At 41.4% G+C, this 23,287-nt stretch overlaps 1 protein-coding gene across 1 annotated transcript in view; it reads right to left on the bottom strand.

Annotated features, from left to right (window-relative positions):
* Positions 1-23,287, bottom strand: part of GALNTL6 (polypeptide N-acetylgalactosaminyltransferase-like 6) — a 1,585,403-nt gene that overhangs the window by 94,696 nt on the left and 1,467,420 nt on the right. The window contains exon 8 of the mRNA XM_005683517.3: positions 1,866-1,973. Coding sequence (XP_005683574.2) covers positions 1,866-1,973 — 108 coding nt within the window. The remainder of the gene's footprint in view (positions 1-1,865; positions 1,974-23,287) is intronic.

Below are 23,287 nucleotides of genomic sequence, written 5' to 3'. Positions count from 1 at the left end.
GGAAGCATATGAGTGGGTGAAATGGGTGAAAGACAGAACATCATTGTCTTTGGGATATTTTAAACTGACACCCACATGGCTGGCTTATCGGTATGTGCTTAACACTGTTAAGTCACTTCCATTTGGGGACATTCTCATTGTTTTCCCGAATGAGTTTTCAGGTTCAAATGTATTAAGTCTTATGACTAAATTAGATTCTCTTTCCTTACCCCAAATGCAGCTGTTTAATTGCTTTGTGATTTTGTGATTGGCTTCTCTTCTTCAAATAATATGTTTCTCTAATGATTTAATAGATTCTGTTATTCATGCCTGATTAATCTTTTGGGAGGGGAGAATAACCTGTCTCCCTCCCTTCAGGGTGTATGTAGTGTGACTTTATCACTATCAATTCAAACTGCCATAAGAGAGGTTATGGATATGCCTGAGAAAATAGACACCGTTGAGACAAATAATCTCAGAAAGGGAATAAGGCAGGATCCTCTCTCCCCAAAGGAGACTCACTATACATGAGAATTTTATTAAACTTCATTAAAATGTTTATATCTTAATAAGACCCGAGACCTGTGGCATTTTATTGTCTTAGTTTTTTTCTCATTCATTCATTATTTCAACACATCTTTGTGAGTGACACTGACCCTTGTTCTAGGTGCTGGGAGAGTAGTAGCAAAGAACTCCAAGAAAACTTCTGGCTTTGTGAATTCTAATGAACTTTTTCTTTTCTTTTTTTTTAATAAGCTTATTATGTGAGCTTACTGAAGTTTATAAAACAGACTTGATTATATACTGCAGCCTTATTATTAAAGAAGCCAGCATGACTCATCTGGGATTAGATTCTTAGGGGAACATAGTGCAGAGGGTGGTGGTAAAACACCCCTTTTCTAGACCTGGGGTCCCAGCGGTAGCAGGCATACGTTGTGGAGCCTCGAAGTGACAAAGGGGTGAAGAGAAAGGACATGGGAAACAGGAAATGTCAGTATTGTTTACAGTAGATATTGTGACCACATTCTCCCAAACATTCTAAACAGCAGAGGAGAAAATCATCCTTGTGTTTGGTCCAAGGAAAAGCTTTTACTCAAAACAATATCTAAAACAAAATCCTGGACTTGGCCAATTTTGGGATTTTGCAGATGAGGCAAAACCTTAGGCAGAGCTGACCTCGTGTACATGCATGCTACAGCTCTAAATGATAAGAAGGCAGAGTTGGGGAATACCTTTCTCATCTCCCGTTTACCCTTTTCTGCCTCTGACTTACTTATCTTTGCCCCCAGCCCACATGGCAGGGTTTAGACCTGGGATTAAACCCCTACTTAGAAATGAGCCACTTAGCTAAGCTTCAGTTTCCTCATCTAGGAAATAAAAATAAGGATATTAACTTCAGAAGATGTAAGTGAAGATTAGTTATAATCATACTGGTGCTTTTTACTCTGTTGGGTCCAACTCTTTGTGGCTCCATGGACTGTAGCCCACCAGGCTCCTCTGTCCATGGAATTCTCCAGGTAAGACTACTGGAGTGGGTCAGTGGGGATCTTCCTGACCCAGGGATTGAACCCAGGTCTCCCACACTGCAGGCAGATTCTTTACCATCTGAGTCACTATATATACATATAAATACGATATATGTGAAAGTGCTTTGATACAATTAATAATAAGACTTAGCATCATAACTACTACTTCCTTAAGGAATGAAAGGAAAACTCTGAGAAACACAGGAAGCTCTACATTAAAAGCCTGCCACATGGAATGGCCATGGGGTGGGTTTGTTTGTTGACCAGATGGTACCTTTAATTAGATCATGTGTGAGGTTTCACATTCTGCCCATGGAAAGCCTTATCAAACCCGGCTCATTCGGATCCCCAGTTACTCACTCTCGCCAGGCTGGTCCCAGATGGAACTTTATAAGGGACGTACTTCCTGTAGATATGACCGACCCTGGAACATGGAACGTCAAACATTTCTCCTCCACACATCCAGACCTACAGAGGGGAAATTGGAAGTGCAATAAAAGAGAATAGTACATTTCATTCAAAAGCCCCAAATTATTAGTAAGAGTTACATAAAATCTTAAAATCTCTTAAAGTCTCTGTATCAGTAATTTCTACTTATTATCAATAGTTAGCCAGGAAAATAAACCCACATTTTCATTTTTTTTTAATTTATTTTTTTAACTGGTGGGAAATTGCTTTGCAATTTTGTGTTGGTTTCTGCTACAGCAATGCAAATCAGTCATATAATATATATATATCACTTTCCTCCTGAGCCTCCTTCCGCGCCCCCATCCCACCCTTCTAGGTCATCGCAGAGCGCCAGGCTGCGCTACCTGTGCTATTTAGCAACTTCCCACTATTTTCCCGATAGTGTATACATCTCAGTGCTTCTTTCTCAATTTGTCCCACCCTCACCTTGTCCTACTGGGTCCACAAGTCCATTCTATACGAGGTTCATCAGTACCATTTTTCTAGATTCCGTATATACGTGTTAGTTTTTCTCTTTCTGACTTACGTCACTCTGTGCAAGAGACACTAGGTTCATCCACTTCACTACAACTGACACAGATTCAGTCTTTTTGTGGCTGAGTGATATTCCATTGTGCATATGTACCCCAGACTCTTTATCCATTTACCTGTCAGTGGACATCTTGGTTGCTTCCATGTCCTGGAGATTGTAAATATATAGCTGTAGTGCACATTGGGGTACCTGTATCTTTTAGAATTGTGGTTTTCTCAGGGTATATGCCCTGTGGTGGGATTGTTGTGTCATTTGGTATTTTTATTCCTAGTGTTTTAAGGAATCTCCACACCATCTTCCATAGTGGCTGTATCAGTTTTCCTTCCCACCAACAGTGCAGGTGGGTTCCTTTACTCCATACACTCTCCAGCATTTATTGTTTGTAGATTTTTTGATGATGGCCGTTCTGATGGGTGTGAGGTGATAGATACCTCATTGCAGTTTTGATTTGCATTTCTCTAATAATGAGTGATGTTGAGCATATTTTCATGTGTTTATTGACCATCTGTATGTCTTTGGAGAAATGTCTGTTTAGGCTCTCTGTTCATTTTTTGATTGGGTTGTTTGTTTTCTGACATTGAGCTGTATGAGTTGCTTATATATTTTGGAGATTAACCCTTTGTCAGTTGCTTTGTTTGCAATTATTTTCTCCTGTTCCGAGGGCTGTCTTTTCATTTTGTTTATAGTTTCCTTTGTTGTGCAAAAGATTTTATATTTTATTAGATCCTATTTATTTATTTTTCTTTTTATTTCCATTCATCTAGGAGGTAACCCCACATTTTTAAAAGCTCAGATTCATAAAAGTATACAGCCAAAAATTAGTTCACTAAATCCAGTTTCCATAGACATGTTGACATTTTAAAAAGTTGTAGTAGAATTTTATTACAGCTATTGCATTACATTGGGGTTTAGTTGGATGTCTTATTTATATAGGTATTTGTTTTGACAATCTTGTGGAATAATTTGAGGAAATAACATTGGAATTTAAGTGTCAGTTAAAAATCTAAAGTATAAACATGAAATTTCTAAAACTGGTGAATGAATTAAAGAACAGAAGTACATCCATACTTTACATCTAGATTCTGAAACTTTCAGCAGAGCTTACTTAAAAAATCCGAGTAGTGTTCTAATTTCTCCCCATCCTTGATCTTTTCTTAGGTACAGAAAATAATCGGTTAGCAATGTGAACTCAAGACATGGAAAACTCAGGATCTCTGTTAAGATGCTGTACTTAAATTTAGTAACAAAAATTATTTGGTTGTATTTTACCATGGCTACCCACTTGAACCATTAATCATGGTTTTATATAACAGGCTACTTAGTATAAAATAACTAATTATCAACACATAAATGCAGGCTTCATATATACTAGATTTTTTAACTGCTTTCATTGCAAGAAAACAATTTAAAAGAGAGTTAGATAATGTAACCGTTTTTTTTACATTTAGTTTTAATTGAAGGATAGTTATAATATTGTGTCGGTTTCTGTCATATATCAACATGAATCAGCCACAGGCACACACATGTCCCTCCTTGTTGGACCTCCCGCCCCATCCCACCCCTCTAGGTTATCACAGAGTTGATATCACAGAGTTGATTGGGTTGGCCTGCCAGTGTCCTGCAGCAAATCCCCACTGGCTATCTGTCTTGCATATGATAGTGCATATGTTTCGATCCTGTTCTCTCTATCCATCTCACCCACTGTGCCTGGGGGACAGGTCTAGGGACAGGTCTTTGTTTTCCCCCTTTTCACGTTTAATCTTATATTGCTCCAGCCTCTTGGGATCTTTCCAGATGCCTGTACTATATAGTTTAGAAAGTTCACTGACCCTGCCAGCTTTACATGATCTGTGCAGAGTTCTGATGTCTTGATCCAGAACCAAGTTGAAATTGATACCATGAGTAATCCTGAATGCATTTAGAGTAACTGAGTATTACTTTAATAATCCACTTGCCTTCCCCTTGGGGTTCCATCAGCATTTGTTCACCAGTCTTACTTAGAGTGTCATTCCTCTTAGTGAAAGAAGCTGGAACTGTTGACTGAAAAAATACATGCAACTCTCATGCAACACATGAGAGTTATGTTTTATTCGGTGGGAATTTTTAGAACTTCAAGGCTGGAAGACAGCATCTCCCAAGAAAAGATGAGAGAGACAACCCTGAGAGAGCTGCTCTGAGGAAGCAAGGGGAGCATTCAAGGTTATACAGAAGTTTTGTAACAAAGGACAGGTAGTCTGAATATCAAGCGTATTTCTGGGAGTTAGAGAAAACCAGGTATCTCAAGTTAAGGAATTGAGCGCTTTTCTGTGATGGGAAGATGCAAGAGTCTGGGCTCCCTGAAGTCATTCCTCACATGCACCTCAGCTGTCTGGGGCCAGGGTCCCGTGTTTTCACCCCTGAGTTCCTCAGTGCTCACCGTGGGGAGTGTCTGCCGTCTGATCGGTGTCAGATCATGGGTATTCTTTTCCTTCTTGAGTGCTCTTGGGGCTCAGAAATTCCCATTTGGAGGGCTGGAATTGATGATGACTGTGACATGCTTTTTTACTGATAATGGCAGAATATACTTCAATTCTCAGAACCACATGTGAGACATAAACATTTCTCTTTCCTTCTTCCAATATTTCACTTTAAAAGACATTGTGTATCTGTGTCAGGGTTCTCCAGAGAAACAGAACCAACAGGGTGTACATAGAGGGAGACATTTACTTAAAGGAAGCGGCTCATGCAACTGAGGAGGCTTGGGGAATTCATCTGCAAGGTAGACCAGCAGACTAAAGATGCAGGAAGAGCTGCAATTCAAGTCTAAAGGCAGAAAGTCTGCAGGCGGAATCCCCTCCTGCTTGAGAATGGTCAGTCTTTGTTCTACTGGGGCCTTTCAGTGACTGGATAAGCTCTCCCTCACTATGGACAGAAACGGCTTTTCTCAAAATCCACCAATTTAAATGTTAATCTCATTCAAAAAACACCCTCCTGGAAACATCCAGAATAATATCTGGACATGCTCGGGCAGCCTTTGACACATGAAACTAACCATTATGCAGCACTATTTACAATAGCTAGAACATGAAAGCATTCTAGATGAATGAAGGAAGAAATTGTTGCCCACATATACAATACAATGGAATATTACTCAGCCATAAAATGGAATGCATTTGAGTCAGTTCTAATGAGGTGGATGAACCTAGAGCTTATTATACAAAGTGAAGTAAGTCAGAAAGAGAAAGTCAAATATTGTATATTTATACCTGACCTGCCTCTTGAGAAACCTATATGCAGGTCAGGAAGCAACAGTTAGAACTGGACATGAAACAACAGACCCGTTCCAAATAGGAAAAGGAGTACGTTAAGGCTATATACTGTCACCCTGCTTAATTAACTTATATGCAGAGTACATCATGAGAAACACTGGGCTGGAGGAAGCACAAGCTGGAATCAAGATTGCTGGGAGACATATCAGTAACCTCAGATATGCAGATGACACCACCCTTATGGCAGAAAGTGAAGAGGAACTAAAAAGCCTCTTGATGAAAGTGAAAGAGGAGAGCGGAAAAGTTGGCTTAAAGCTCAACATTCAGAAAAGTAAGATCATGGCATCTGGTCCCATCACTTCATGGGAAATAGATGGGGAAACAGTGGAAACAGTGTCAGACTTTGTTTTTTTGGAGCTCCAAAATCACTGCCAATGGTGACTGCAGCCATAAAATTAAAAGACGCTTACTCCTTGGAAGGAAAGTTATGATGAACCTAGATAACATATTCAAAAGCAGAGACATTACTTTGCCAACAAAGGTCCGTCTGGTCAAGGCTATGGTTTTTCCCGTGGTCATGTATGGACGTGAGAGTTGGACTGTGAAGATGGCTGAGTGCCGAAGAATTGATGCTTTTGAACTGTGGTGTTGGAGAAGACTCTTGAGAGTCCCTTGGACTGCAAGGAGATCCAACCAGTCCATCATAAAGGAGATCAGTCCTAGGTGTTCATTGGAAGGACTGATGCTAAAGCTGAAATTTCAATACTTTGGCTACCTCATGCGAAGGGTTGACTCATTGGAAAAGACCCTGATGCTGGGAGGGATTGGGGGCAGGAGGAGAAGGGGACGACAGAGGATGAGATGGCTGGATGGCATCACCGACTCGATGGACATGAGTTTGAGTGAACTCCTGGAGTTGGTGATGGACAGGGAGGCCTGGCGTGCTGCGATTCATGGGGTCTCAAAGATTCAGACATGACTGAGCAACTGAACTGAACTGAACTGATGCCTGTATGGAATCTAGAGAGATGGTACTGATGAATCTGTTTGCAGGGCAGCAATGGAGATGCAGACATAGAGAACAGACTTGTAGACACAGTCAATGACACTTTGTAGATAAATGTGTAACTCTGGATGGACAGTTGATCTAGCTGATATTTTATGAGTGGATTAACAAGACCTTTGCATCATTGTGCTCTTTTTCATTTAATGCCCACAACTCCATGACCAGCTTTACTATTTCCCCAATTAGATAGGTGGAAACATGGCAGTCTAGAGGCTCCCTTGCCCAGAGCCACATAATGGGCCACATTCAGAACAGAGATGTGAGTCCTCGTGGTCTAACTTCAAGGTGGCCCAGCGGTAAAGAATCTGGCTGCCAAGAAGGAGATGCATGTTCAATCCCTGGGTTGGGAAGATTCCCTGGAGTAAGAAATGGCAACCCACTCCAGTATTCTTGCCTAGGAAATGCCATGGACAGAGGATCCAGGTAGGCTACAGTCTATGGAGTGGCAAAACGTTGGACACAACTTAGTGACTAAATAACAAACAGCAACAAAAGTACGTACTTTAGGCTTTGCTGATCATGTCATCTTGCAAGTACAAAACTGCTAGGAAGAGCATGCATGTATGCTAAGTCACTTCAGTCATGTCCTACTCTTTGCAACCCTATGGACTATAGCCCACCAGGCTCCCTGTCCATGGGATTCTCCAGGCAAGAACACTGGAGTGGGTTGACATGCTCTCCTCCAGGGGATCTTCTTGACCCAGGGATCGAACTCAACATCTCTTATGCCTCCTACATTGGCTGGCACGTTCTTTAGCACTAGCGCCATCTGGGAAGCCCTACTAAGATGAAACATGACTGTATTTCAATAAAACTTTGATGACAAAGATAGGCAGTGGATCATAGTTTGCTGGCCCCAGTTCTGTAAAATACATGGTGCTTTCAAACCCTAAAATTCAGTGATTCTAAGATAATACATATGGGAGGTTGCACTTTCCCCAGTTCATTGCCATAATGTCTCCTCTGCCATGTGACCTTGGTAGCTAACACTGAGATGTGGGACTGTGTCCCCTGTCCTTGGATTTGGATGTGCTTGTGAAGTCTCAGTCCCATAGAATACAGCTAGCAAAAATGACCGAGGTCATAACAGGCAGCAAAGTTTCTGCCTGACCACTGAGACCTTTGTTTTTGCAGATCTGAGCTGCCAGCTAAGAAATCTGACTCCTTGAGTTGACCCCACTGTAGAAAGTCACACTCGAGTCAACAGCCTCAATTGTTTTCGCCAATGGCCAACATCAACCGCTGGGAATGTCGATGAAGGTTCCTTTAAGTCAGGGGTTCCCAACTTCTGGGATCTAATGCCAGATGATCTGAGGTGGAGCTGATGTAATAAGAATAGAGACAAAGTGCACAGTAAATGTAATGTGCTTGAATCATACCAAACTCCCCTCTCCCCACATCCGTGGAGAAATTGTCTTCCATGAAACTAGTCCCTAATATCAAAAAAGTTGGGGAACAGAGTTCTAAATGACTTCAGCCCCTAGCTATCGAACCACCCCCACCTGCAACCCCAGATATTGTGCAGCAGAAATGAGCTCTTTCCTTTGTACCTTTTATGAATTTGGGACCCAGAGAATCCATGAATTTGACACAATGCTTGTTTTATACTGTAGGCTCTGGATGCTTCATTACGCAGTAATAACTTGACTGTAGCCCACCAGGATCCTTGGTCCATGGGATTCTCCAGTCAAGAATACCAAAGTGGGTTGTCACGGTCTTCTCCAGGGGATCTTTCAGACCCAGGGATGGAACCTGCATCTCTTACACTTCCTGTATTGGCAGGCTGGTTCTTTACCACTGATGCCACCTGGGAAGCAGGTGAGCTCTAACACATGATGGAAGTTTGTGGGTCCCCCACGGATCTGATCTTATCCCACTGTGGGAGACACAGGGAAGGGCTGGGTGCACTGCCAGGCTATAATTCCTGGTTCCTTTGTTTCAGAAGGGGCTCTATGCCTGTTTCTTGCTAGTGGAATGGAAGAGACGTGAATGTGTGTCAGCTCTGAGCCCAAGTCAGTGAGTGTGGGCATCCTTTACAGTTCTCTTTGTTCCCAGAGCCTGACTAATGGTAGAAGATCCAGAGGAGGACTCTAATCCCCCAGAAGGTGGTAGAAGCACTACATGGATGGGGTCTGGGTGTCTGGAAACCTGGGTGCATCAGAGCACACGGCTCCCTTCCCAGCCAGGGTCAAAGTGTTGCAGCAGCCTGACTGATGCTAAGTTCCTAAGGTTTGGGGAGTATTACAGCAGCTGGTCCACTCCAGTGACCTTATTTCATTTTGTTCTGTTTTTGGTCTCTTCTGACATTTTAAATCAAGTATAAAGGATTTTTAATACAATTTTATCAAAAACTCCATCGAAAAACTGAATCAAATAGCTGGAATGTTTGAGAGATTATTTCCTTTCATTAACTGTGCATTTTAAAGAGAGAAAATTTGAAAGTAATTAGACAACAGATGCAGGGGTGGGAACTGGGAGGGCAGAGAATGTTGGGGAGTGCTGTGTGTGTAATGAAATATCAGAGGTAGGCAGGTACCAAGGGAAAGAAGCCTGCCTACCACCCACAGCTGGGAGAGAGAGAGTTGTTGGCACAAGTGTTTAGTTTTCATAATAAGGGATCAAAGTGCTCTTAGCACTTGGTGAGGTGGCCAGTCTCTCCTGCAAGACAAGGGGGTGGTGATGAAGGAGGACAACATGCAGCCAAGCCCTGGGGCAAGGCCTCAACTTCTTTGACCTCAAGCTACGTTTTGGTTGATGTGGTTCTTGTAGACCACTCAGCTGGCAGAAGCAGACTAAATACTTCTTTTTTGAAATTAATTAATTAATTAATTAAATTTTGGGTCTTCATTGCTGCATGGGCTTTTTCTGTAGCTGTGATGAGCCAGGGCTGTTCTCTAGTTGTGGTGCGAAGGCTTCTCATTGCTGAGGCTTCTCTTGTTGGGAAGCACAGTCTCCAGGGCGTGTGGGCTTTAGTAGTTGCAGCACCTGGGCTCGGTAGTTGCTGTTCCTGGGCTTTAGAGCTCAGGCTCAATAGTTGTGGCAAAAGGGCTTAGTTGCTTGAGGCACATGGGATCTAGCTCCCTGATCAGGGATGGAACCCCTGTCTCCTGCATTGGCAGGTGGGTTCTTAACCACTGAGCCACCAGGGAAGTCTCAGAAGCAAACTAAATACTTCTAGAGTCTGCCAGAGTAAGGACAGCCATGAGTGGAAGTTAAATAAATCATTGTTGCCTTTCTTTCCAAGGTAGGGCAAAATAACCTCACAGACACACAAAAAGCAAATTCCAGTTCCCTTCGGAGGTCCCCCAATCCAGTTTTTAAAGATCTTTCTCTGGATGTGTAACAAATTACCACCACCTTAGTGGCTCCCGTCAGCACACATTTTTTTAATGATCTCATGGTTCTGTGGGTCAGAGGTCACGTAGGCTCTGGGGGGTGCCCTGCTTAGAGTCTCATGAGATGGAAGTCTGGGTGGTCGCCGGGCTGAGCACTCCTATGGAGCCTCCAGGGAAGAATCTGCCTTTGGGCTCCTTGAGTTTTTGGCAGACGCCAGTTCCTGGGGCAGTAGGATGGGGGGCCCTGTTTCCCTTGATGCTCAGGGCTGCTCCCAGACCAATCTCAGTTCCTTGTTCCATGAACTCTCCATCTTAGCCATGGCCAAGCTCCCTCACATAGAACCCTTCTCAGACTATAAATCTCTCTGACTTGTTCTCCCTGCTGGGGAAAACGCCACGCTTTACAGGGGCTCCTGTGACGAGGCCAGGCCCACCAGGATCATCATCCCAGCTTAGTGTGAACTGATTAGAGATGACATTTGCCAAATCTCTGGTGCCCTGGAATGTAACATACTCGTAGGAGAAACTCAAGGAAGACAGGCACCTCAATATCCTGCCCACCACCATCTCCAATGAGTGCAATTTTGTCTTCTACTGATAACTTACTCCTAATTCTTAAAATTCTTCCCCTGAGAAATTTTTCTTTCTAGTTAAGTCAAATTCAGGAAATTTTCAGAGTTTTGAAAAATACTAACCTGAGTGTTGGAAAGAAGTACAGAATCCTATACTTTTTTTTTTCCCATGCTGCCACTGTGATCACTTAATTAAAAGCATGAATCTGAGGCTATCGTGCTTTTATTTAAAATCCGTGAGTGGTTTTCTATTGCTGCCAGGGTAGTGTTACAACTCCTGCATAAAAATTCCAAAGGTTCTATTATCTGGGTTTTGCTTAATTGTCCTTGATGACTCTCTCCTGTTTCCCCCTCTCCCTCCCCTACCTGTTCTAATTTTCATTCTCTGGAAAGGACCTCGTTCCCTTCTCAGGGCTTGCTGCCATGCATTGTTCTCTTGAAAGAATCTCTCCCCTCTCTGTTTCCTATCTCTTGACTTGTGGTGTTGTTTAGTTGCTGAATTGTGTCCAACTCTCTGTGACCGGAGGGACTGCAGCCCACCAGGCTTCTCCGTGCATGCGATTTCCTAGGCAAGGATCCTGGGGTGAGTTGCCATTTCCTTCTCCAGGGAATCTTCCTGACCCAGGGATCAAACCCACATCTCCTCATCTGCATTGACAGGTGGATTCGTTACCACTGAGCCCCCTGAGAAGCTCCTGAATATGAATATAGCTGCATAAGTCTTCTATTGGGGATATGCCCAGGGAACTGTCTTTCAAGTGGAGATAGTGCTTATGACAACTGGAAGCAAGTGACTTATTTGTGTGCCCATAATAGTTTTCTTAATGTTTAGGTAGTAACTACTTGCTGAGTAGGATCATCTCCTGTTCAATTATACTTATACTCCTACTTACATAGGGACCCTAAGACTGTGCCCATTTAGTCCTGCCTCTTACGACCTCAGGGCCAGCTTGCTTTCATCGTAAATACACCAACTTGATTGTCCCTGCTCTTAGAGTTCTTTTGCTTTTATACCATGGATATCACCATGTACTTATTAATGTTTTTTCAGTCTTCTTGTAGCAATGCCTGTTTCAGTAGAGGGATCCATATCCTGACATGCTAGAGAGGAGTGTTTGGGTAATATTATGGGAACACAGTTCATCAGGGAACACAGAATGCCAGAATGTTCTGGCATTTCTCAAACCCCATATTTGTTCTGAAAGATGTGGTTTACATTTTTAAAAGACATGCCCTGGTGGCATGATATGCTGATATTCCTTTAAAAATTATGGCATTGTCATACTTCCGTACCTAATTCTCAGAGAAAAGTTTTACATTTACAAATAACATGTCTTCTTGTTGATAGCATAAATATTTTAAAACAGTGTTATTTTATCCATGAATGAGCACAGTGTGTTGTTTTCATCATGTAGTTTGAATTGACTGAATAATTGAATGCTTGCCTTATTTTTTAATCACTTTTCAATATCAGCGGCACATTGGAATTTAGACACGAAGAATGTTAAATTGAATGGAATTGCACAATTACAGTGATCACACAGAATATGAAATTAGTTTCAGTAAGAGACTGATAGTCAGGAGGATAATAAGGGAGCATTATCAGGTGTAAGATGAAGCGTGATATGCTATAATGAAATGGTGATCTAAATGTTAAGAAAAACATTTGTTAGCACATTCAGTTCCATTCCGAAGCCTGCTCTCTCTCTAGTCTAACCTCTTCTTCTTCCCACCTGCTCTGCACATTCCCCCACCCCTGCCTGCCACTCTCTTAGTTCTGGCCTCTTTTCTGTTCTTTCAAAATGCTAGACACCCTCCCATCTTAGGGTGTTTGTCCTGGCTAGTCCCTCCAACTGGAATTCTCTCCCAGAACTCCCCATGGCTAACTCCTCATCTCTTTCAGATCTTCGTTCCAAGTGCTCTGGTCCCAAACACTGTCTCACCCTACACTTAACTTAATGAGAGCCCTCATCACCCAGCTCTGCTTCTGCTCTGCAGCACCTAACAGCTTCTAAGACAGCATGTATCTCACTTCTTCACTGTTGTTGGTGTTCAGTCGCCAAGTCACGCCCACCTCTTTGCGACCCCATGGACTGCAGCACACCAGGCTCCCCTGTCCTTCACTGTCTCCTGAAATTTACTCAGATTCATGTCCATTGAGTTGGTGGTGCCATCCAACTATCTCATCCTCTGTCACCCCTTTCTCCTCCTGCCCTCAATCTTTCCCAGCATTCGGGGTCTTTTCCAGTGAGTTGGCTCTTTGCCTCAGGTAGCCAAAGCATCACAGCCTTGGCTTCAGTGTCAGTCCTTCCAATGAATATTCAGGGTTAATTTCCTTTCGGATTGACTGATTTGATCTCCTTGCAGTCCAAGGGACTCTCAAGAGTCTTCTCCAACACCACAGTTCAAAAGCATCAGTTCTTCAGCGCTCAGCCTTCTATATGGTCCAGCTCTCACATCCATACATGACTACTGGAAAAACCATAGCTTTGACTATTATATGGACCTTTGTTGGCAGAGTGATGTTGCTGTTTTTTAATATGCTGTCTAGGTTTGATTTTTCTGTCTCTCTCCCTAACAACAACAAGAAACTTTATGTCTTTTATTGAGTAATGTATCTAAGTACTAAGGACACTGCCTGACATATTGTGATGCTCTGTAAGTATTTGTTGAATGAGTACATGAAATACTGGCTTATTGATATAAAGTAGGGTTAATTCCAAACAATTGAGTTATTTAATGATAATCCACCATTTAGCTGCCACTGAAAATATAAGCTGTGGTCTCTAGTAACCTTAAATATAAGTTTCAAAGTAATTGAGAAAGAAGCATGCACCCCGGTGTTCATTGTAGCGCTGTTTACCATAGCCAAGATGTGGAAACAACCTAAATGTGAATAGATAAAGAAGATGTGTACAAATGTACAATTGAATATTTGTTTTTATTGTTGATGTTCAGTTGCCAAGTCATGTTGGACTCTTCATGAACCCATGGACTGCAGCACGCCAGGCTTCCCTATCCCTCACTATCTCCTGGAGTTTACCCAAGTTCGTGTCCGTTGAATCTGTGATGCCATCCAACCATCTCATCCTCTGTCATCCTCTTCTCCTTTTGCCTTCAATCTTTCCCAGCATCAGGGTCTTTTCCAATGAGTCAGCTTTTCCTTTTGGTGGTCAAAGTATTGGAGCTTCAGCTTCAGCATCAGTCCTTCCAAAGAGCATTCTCTTTAGGATTGACTGGTTTGATTTCCTTGCTTTCCAAGGGACTCTCAAGAGTCTTCACCAGCACCGCAGTTTGAAAGCATCAATTCTTCTGCACTCCGTTCCACTCTCACATCCGGACATGACTACTGGAGAGATCATAGCTTTGACTATATGGACCTTTGTTGGCCAAGTGGTGTCTACTTTTTAATACACTGTCTAGGTTTGTTATAGCTTTCACCCCAAGAAGCAATCATCTTCTAATATCGTGGTTGCAGTCACCATCTGCAATGATTTTAGAGCCCAAGAAGAGGAAATCTATCATGCCTCCACTTTAGTTCTTTCCAGTTTAGCCTGTTTAGTTCCTCTTGGCTTTCTGCCGTTTGAGTCGTATCATCTGCATATCTGAGCTTATTGATATTTCTCCTGGCAATCTTGTTTCCACCTTGTAACTCATCCAGCCTGGCATTTCGCATAATGTGCTCTGTGTGTAAGTTAAATAAACAGGGTGACAATAAACAACCTTGTCGTACTCCTTTCTCAATTTTGAACCAGTCAGTTGTTCTATATGGGGATCGAACTGTTGCTTTTTGACCTGCATACAGGTTTCTCAGAAGACAAGTAAGATGGTCTGGTATTCCCAACTCTTTAAGGGTTTTCCACAGATTGTTATGATCCACACAGTCAAACACTTTAGTGTAGACAATGAAACAGAGGTAAATAATTTTCTGGAATTCCCTTGCTTTCTCTATGATCCAGTGAATGTTGGCAATTTGATCTCTGGTTCTTCTGTCTTTCCTAAACCCAGCTTGAACATCTGGAAGTTCTCGGTTCATGTACTGCTGAAGTCTAGCTTGGAAGATTTTGAGCATAACTTTACTAGCATGGGAGATGACTGCAATTGTCTGATGGCTTGAACATTGCTTAGTACTGTCCTTTTTGGGAACTGGGATGAGGATTGACCTTTTCCAGTCCTGTGGTCACTGCTGTGTTTCCCCAATTTGCTAACATACTGAATAGCATCATCTTTTAGGATTCTGTGTCTCTGCTTGAATTCCATCACCTTCACTAGCTTTATTGGCTTCCTTCTGCTGCTGCTGCTGCTAAGTCACTTCAGTCGTGTCTGACTCTGTGCAACCCCATAGATGGCAGCCCACCAGGCTCCTCCATCCATGGGATTTTCCAGGCAAGAGTACTGGAGTGGGGTGCCATTGCCTTCTCCAATTGGCTTCCTTAGGCCCCCTACCTTCACACTCCAGAATGTCTGGCTCTGGGTGAGTGACTACCTTATCATGGCTCTCTGGGTTGTTAAGATCTTTTTTTGTACAGTTCTTCTATGTATTCTTTTCATCTTTTTTTGATCTCTTCTGCTTCTATTAGATCTTTACCATTTCTGTCCTTTATTGTGCTCATCTTTGGATGAAATATTCCTTTGATATTTCCGGTTTTCTTGAAGATACCTCTAGTCTTACCCATTCTGTTGTTTTCCTCTACTTCTTTGCACTGTTCATTGAATATTGCTAAATCATAAAAAATAATGAATTAATGCAATTTGCATCAACATGGGTGGACCTAGAGATTATCATACTAAATGAAGTATATCAGACAGAGAAAGACAAATGTTGTATGATATCACTCATATGTGGAACCTAGTTTTAAAAAAATGATAGAAATGAACTTATTTACAAAACTGAATCAGGCTTATGGGTAGTGAAAACAAATTTCCCGTTACTAGATGGGAAATGTGGGGAAGAGGGATAAATCAGAAACTTAGGATGGACACATACACACCACTATATATAAAACAGATAATCAAGAAGGACCTACTATATATAGCACAGGGAAGTCTACTCAATATTCTGTGATAATCTATAAGAGAAAAGAATCAGAATGAATATATGTATATCTATAACTGAGTCACTTTGTTGTATGCCTGAGACTAACACAACATTGTTAATCAGCTATACTCCCAGGTGGCACTAGTGGGAAGGAACCTGCTTGCCAATGTAGGGGACATAGGAGATGTGGTTTGGATCCCTGGGTTGGGGAGATCCCTGGAGAAGGGCATGGCAACCTACTCCTGTATTCTTTCCTGGAGAATCCCATGGACAGAGGAGCCTGGTGGGCTACAGTCCATAGGGTTGCAAAGAGTCAGACATGACTGAAGTGACTTAGCACACACACACATACTCCAATAAAATTAAAATTAAAAAAGGTAATAAGCTATCTTGAGCTTATTTTCATTTGTAACTAACTAGTTTATTAAGATGTGAAGAAGTGGTTGACATTAAAACTATACACATTTTAAATAAATAATAAGTATCTGGGTCTGGAAAATAGCTTTCTAGTTATGTGGTGTGACTTGGATGCGTTAAGTTTGAAAAACTTCTTAAGATTAGCTAATCAACTGCTTTATCATCTATCTGGAAATTAGGGTTGTTAACCTAAAAATCTTTATTTTTAGTGTGTAGATGTTGAAAAGGGCATGTCTGTTATTAAACTACTTTTTCAGGCTGGATGTTATAAAAGCTGCACTTTTTGACCTGCCTTGATCTAAAAAGGGCAACAGTGGAAAGGTACGTGTACACCATTGCTCTGCTTTATTCTTAGAAACCTGGACTTTGAGGTTGTCCTTTGAGATTGAGAGGAAAAAAAGGATAGTTTATTTTGACCTTGCCTGACTCTCTTTTTCTATTTGTTGATCGGAATATAATAAAAGCAGAAACTGGGTAATGTATCCACAGTCTTTACTGAGGATGCGATGGTTTCTAGTCTCAAGAGGTGAGCTCTTGTTTTTGAGCCATCTGCTTAAGATTTTCCAAAGTAAGAAATGCTCTGTTATGTTAGTGCAAAAGAAATCATGCCTTAACTTAACTATCTGCATTTAATGAGCTTCAAGAGGTCTGGGTGGGATGCTGGGGTTTCAGAGGGTATGCTGTTCAGAAGATCACTGTTTTTAAGACGTGATGTTTGTGTTCTCTGTAACAGTACACTCTTAAAAACAGTGATTGAGGTGGGACATAAAAACAGATATATTACCTTTTTGGTTTATTTGAAACATTAATTCTTGGGGAAGAAAGAATGGATTAGAATGCAAGAGTGCTTCTTTAGGTGAAAATATTGGGTTGGCCAAAAAGTTCGTTTCCATAAGATGTTATGGAAAAGCTCAAATGAAGTTTTTGGCCAACCCAGCACTATGGTTTAAAGACACAATCCCTGATTTCCCTAACTCATTATTCTGTAACTTAGAAGGTGCAGTAGAAGCAAAGTGTTTGCTTTCTACCATTGTTTATATATGCCTCTTGGAAGGAATGATGCTAAAGCTGAAACTCCAGTACTTTGGCTACCTCATGTGAAGAGTTGACTCATTGGAAAAGACTTTGATGCTGGGAGGGATTGGGGGCAGGAGGAGAAGGGGATGACAGAAGATGAGATGGCTGGATGGCATCACTGACTGGATGGACGTGAATCTGAGTGAACTCCGGGAGTTGGTGATGGACAGCGAGGCCTGGCGTGCTGTGATTCATGGGGTCGCAAAGAGTCAGACACAACTGAGCGACTGAACTGAACTGAACTGTTATATGCCTCTGGATTTTAAGTCTATTGCTTTAATTTTCTGGCTTTACCATCCGCTAAAAACAAATAAAATTTCCTTTAAAGCTCTTTAAGATTGGCTTTCTGTAGTGGAACAGCTTCTTTCCTTTAGAGAAATACCCAAATATTACAGTATAGTACTATATAGCCAATTGTGTTAGTTGTGTACCTAGACCAACTTTGTTGGGTTTACAAACAAATTGGACTTACATGCAAAAAGGTAAAATGGATGTCTGAGGAGGTCTTACAAATAGCTGAGAAAAGACGAGACACTAAAGGCAAAGGAAAAAAGGAAAGATATACCCATTTGAATGCAGAGTTCCAAAAAATAGCAAAGAGAGATAAGAAAGACTTTGTCAGTGATCAATGCAAAGAAACAGAGGAAAACAATAGAATGGGAAATACTAGAGATCTCTTCAAGAAAATTAGAGATACCAAGGGAACATTAGGGAACATTTCATGCAAAGATGGGCATGATACAGGACAGAAGTGGTATGGACCTAACAGAAGCAGAAGATAATAAGAAGAGGGGGCAAGAATACACAGAACTATACAAAAAAAGATCTTCATGACCCAGATAACCATGATGATGTGATCACTCACCTAGGTCAGACATCCTGGAATGAAAAATCAAGTGGGCCTTAGGAAGCATCACTACAAACAAAGCTAGCGGAGGTGATGGAATTCCAATTGAGCTCTTTCAAATCCTGAAAGATGATGCTGTGAAAGTGCTGCACTCAATATGCCAGCAAATTTGGAAAACTCAGCAGTGGCCACAGGACTGGAAAAGGTCAGTTTTCATTCCAATCCCAAAGAAAGGCAATGCCAAAGAATGCTCAAACTACCGCACAATTGCACTCATCTCCCATGCTAGCAAAGTAATGCTCAAAATTCTCCAAGACAGGCTTCAACAGTATGTGAACCAGGAACTTTCAGATGTTCAAGATGGATTTATAAAAGGCAGAGGAACCAGGGATCAAATTGCCAACATCTGCTGGATCATCGAGAAAGCAAGAGAGCTCCAGAAAAACATCTGCTTTATTGACTATGCTAAAGCCTTTGACTGTGTGGATCACAAGAAACTGTGGAAAATTCTTAAAGAGATGGGAATACCAGACCACATTACCTGCCTCCTGAGGAATCTGTATGCAGGTCAGGAAGCAAGAGTTAGAAGGACATGGAACAACAGACTGGTTCTGAATCGGAACAGGAGTACGTCAAGGCTGTATATTGTCACCCTGCTTATTTAACTTCTATGCAGAGGACATCATGAGAAACGCTGGGCTGGAAGAAGCACAAGCTGGAATCAAGATTGCCAGGAGAAATATCAATAACCTCAGACATGCAGATGACACCACCCTTATGGCAGAAAGTGAGGAGGAACTAAAAAGTCTCTTGATGAAAGTGAAAGAGGAGAGTGAAAATGTTGGCTTAAAACTCAACATTTGGAAAACTAAGATCATGGCATCCAGTCCCATCGCTTCATGACAAGTAGATGGGGAAACAATGGAAACAGTGAGAGATTTTATTTTTGGGGGGCTCCAAATCACCGCAGATGTTGATTTGGAAATAAAGACGCTTGCTCCTTGGAAGAAAAGCTATGACCGACTTAGACAGCATGCTAAAAAGCAGAGGCATTACTTTGCCAACAAAGGTCCGTCTAGTCAAGGCTATGGTTTTTCCAGGAGTCATATATGGATGTGAGAGTTGGACTATAAAGAAAGCTGAGCACTGAAGAATTAATGCTTTTGAACTGTGGTGTTGGAGAAGGCCCTTGAGAGTCCCTTGGACAGCAAGCAGCCCATTCTAAAGGAAATGAGTCCTGAATATTCATTGGAAGGCCTGATGCTGAAGCTGAAACTCCAATACTTTGGCCACCTGATACGAAGAACCGACTCATTGGAAAAGACCCTTATGCTGGGAAAGATTGAAGGCAGGGGAAGAAGGGGATGACAGAGGATAAGATGATTGGATGGCATCACCGACTCGATGGACATGAGTTTGAGTAAACTCTGGGTGTTGGTGGTGGACAGGGAAGCCTGGTGTGCTGCAGTCCATGGGCTTGCAAAGAGCTGTACACGACTGAGCAACTGAGCTGAACTGAATGCACTCTTGGAATGGTAGTCAATCATATGTAAAGGACTTACTGTATTGTCATTAGGATTTGGGCTTGGGAAGTGTATGGAGAGGTTTATTATTTTTTTTAATTTTCTATAATTATATCTCTTGAATTTTTGTGGGGAAGTGAACTAATACATTAAAGCGATTAGGTTTATTTCATTTTGCTAGTTAAGGAAAATGGCAACTGAAAAAACTACAAAAATTCTTAAAAATCTCAATATTAGAAGAAGACTTTGGTAGGAAGTTAAGTTGACCTGAACACAGGTCCTGAAGTCTTTGTATATTGGTGTATCTTGCTCTCTTTATGGCTATCTATAAACACGAAAATAAAATTAAATAGGGAATTAGGAAAGTGCCCGAAGACATAAAAGATGTAACAATGGGAGGAATTTAGACTTGCCGCTAGGCTTCTAGCCAACGGACATAAAATTCAACTTGAAACTGCTCTGTTTCACCTGAGGTACCTCTTGCTGGGTACATGAGATGAATCTCAAACTGGCTTTTGAGACATTTAGCAGCTGTTTCTGTTTATCTTTGAGTTTCTGAATGAGTTTGGAGTCATTTTAATATTTTCTTTAGAAGATCAATTCTGGGCATGTTGAATTAGAATGGTTATTTTTATGTCCTGTAGGCTCAATATCCTAGGCGAAGAAACCCCATAGGAACATCTCCAGATATTTTCTTGTGTATGCAAGGTCACGTGGTGCACCATAAAAAGGCTTCTGTCACATTTTAGATACAAAACGCAAGTGCACTTTGAGGTATTCGCAGGCTCAGAAGTAAGGAGAGGTTTTTTTTTGATATAGCCGTCTCATAAAAGCAATGAGGAGGTGTATAAAATATTTTAGAATCGTCCTTGGCATAAACAGGATTGCTAATGAGTACATTTTATCAGGCTGAATTTATTTCTAACAAAATCATTTGTACAAAGCATCATCAGGAGAGTTTATATAGAGATAGCTTAAGGGAAAAACAGATGAGATTGAGTCGTACCCTTCTAGGAAGTCAGGTAAACTATTTCAGGAGTATAAATTAAGCGCTCTGGGAGGTTTTTGACTTTCGGACAACTGTGGAGAAAGTGAGAAATGTTTATTAATTAAAGCTGTAGTTTCTCTGCCACCGTGCTGGAGGCCTGACTTGGGAACGAGCGTGTGAGGGCCGAGGGAGCAGCTTGGGGTCAGGGCGCTGGGAACAAGCCTCGCCCTTTGGGACGCTAGTGTGCCACAGCTGGACAGGCTCTTCTGTGAATCTGTGGGTCCTGTGACACACGGAGCATTCGCCACACACGGGGCCACGGTGACGGCGGCATCAGAGACACTCAGGGCTGGAGGAGTAAGACGACAGGGCCAAGAAGCACTGCACCGCACCCCATCACCCGCCTGGGGTTGCTCAGCTGTGTTTCACTCTTTGTGCCCCGTGGACTGTAGCCCGCCAGGCTCCTGTGTGCATGGGACTCTCCAGGCAAGCATACTGGAGTGGGTTCCTATTCCTTTCTCCAGGGGATATTCTGGACCCAGGGATCAAACCCACGTCTCCTGCACGGCAGGCAGATTCTTTACCACTGAGCCACCTGGGAAGCCCTCTGCCTTGCGTACAGATGCAAATACGGGGTCGGCCAAAAAGTTTGTTCAGGTTTCTGTACCATGTTATGGGAAAACCATAGCAAACATTTTGGCCGGCCCAATATTTTAAAACCATTATCCCAAATATAACCATTTTCCTCTGGAGCTCCTACCTTGTAATATTGGCCAGTTGAACTTTTACTACTACCAATATTAGAAATTTTCCTGTTTATTCACTTATTTATTTATGATCTGTCTCTCTTCAGACTAAATTTTATGAAATAGAGAACTTGTCACTTCTCTTGACAATTACATTCTCAGTGTCTGGCCTACAATAGGCTCTCAGTAAATATTTCCTGGGTATGTGAATACATCTGCGAGAACATACATCTGTCTGCATATGGAGCTAATATTGTCATTTTATAAGTGTGTACATTATACTATGTGACATGTTCTATATATGAATTATTAAACATAAGTAACAAAATTTACCTCCCCTCCATATTTATTTTTACACATGTCTATACCTTGCCCTTTTTCATTTAATAGTAATATGTAATATTATAATAATATGTAATATAATAGTGCATAATATAATGTAATAACAATATAATAATATCCAGTGACAATTAGTAAAAATATAACTGCTGCATTCTTTTCAAAAGCTATACTGTAGTTCATAGTATAGGTAAATAATGATTAATTAGTACACTAGGATGTGTGTTCAGTCACTCAGTCTTGTCTGACTTTTTGCAACCCCATGGACTGTAGCCCACCAAGTTCATCTGTATATGAGATTTCCTAGGCAGGAATACTGGAGTGGGTTGCCATTTCCTTCTCCAGGGGATCTTCTTGACCCAGGGATCAAAATTGCGTCTCTTAGGTCTCCTGCATTGGCAGGTAAAATCTTTACTGTTTGAGCCGTCGGGAAAGCCCTAGGATGGATATTTGTATTTTTTTCATTTTTCATCAATAAAAACAATATTAAGATAAGTATCCATGGGCACATGTCATTTCATACACAGGATTCATCTTTATTTTTTTCTTCCAGATAAGTAGTTGTGTCACACTATTTATTGAGGAATCTTCTGTCTTCCTTTTGATTTGAAATGTTTATTTCATCTTATGCTAAATTCCCATATTATCTGGGTCTATTCAAATTCTCTGCCATAGATATCTCTAATTTCTATGTTTGATTATCTATTTTAGCCCCCTATTATCTTTCCCCCAGAATTTTTTATTCTGTTTGTTTTCCATTATGAATTAAAAGCATAACTAGTTCCCTGTTTAACACCCCCACCATCACCCAAAATTCATGTTACCATTTTTACTGGGATGGCATTAAAATATGAGTATACTTATGGAGGGGGTCTCCCTCTCCCTGATAACTCAGATAGTAAGGGAATCCTGCCTGCAATGCAGGATACCTGGGTTCTATCCCTTGGTTGGGAAGATCCCCTGGAGAAGGGCATGGCAACCACCCCAGTATTGTTGCCTGGGAAATCCCATGGACAGAGGAGACTGGTGGGCTACAGTCCATGGGGTTAAAAAGAGTTGGACACCACTGAGTGACTAAGCACACAGCATACACATATTTAGGGGAGAACTGGCTTCATTATGAATTTTCATTTACTCAAGGCTTTTTGTATATCCCTCAGTAGAATTATAACATTTCTTCCTAGAGATATAGACTTTATCTATATCTCTCTTTATCTATATCTCTATCTCTATTTGGTTTTTCCCTACTGTTGTAAATAGTGATTTCCCTTAGGTGGTTGTTTGCATATATAAAGCTATTATTTTCTGTATATTTACACAGACATACACAGACACGTTTAATCCAAGCAACTTACTGAATTTCTTATTATTCATAGTAGTTTTTCAGTTGGTTCAACTTGAATTGCTCAGGCAGGTATATGGTAATACTATTTGCAATTAATGAAAAATCTCTCTCCTCCTTTCCAGTTATTATATCTCTTATATTATCTCTTGTCTAACTGAATTGACTGCTATCTTCAGAATAATCTTTTTAAAAATGATTTATCTATTTGGTTGCTCTGGGTGTTAGTTGCGGCATATGGTAT

The sequence above is a fragment of the Capra hircus genome, chromosome 8 (genome assembly GCF_001704415.2).
Source record: "Capra hircus breed San Clemente chromosome 8, ASM170441v1, whole genome shotgun sequence".
Classification (NCBI taxonomy): Eukaryota; Metazoa; Chordata; class Mammalia; order Artiodactyla; family Bovidae; genus Capra; species Capra hircus.
This window is presented reverse-complemented; position numbering and strand designations above follow the sequence as displayed.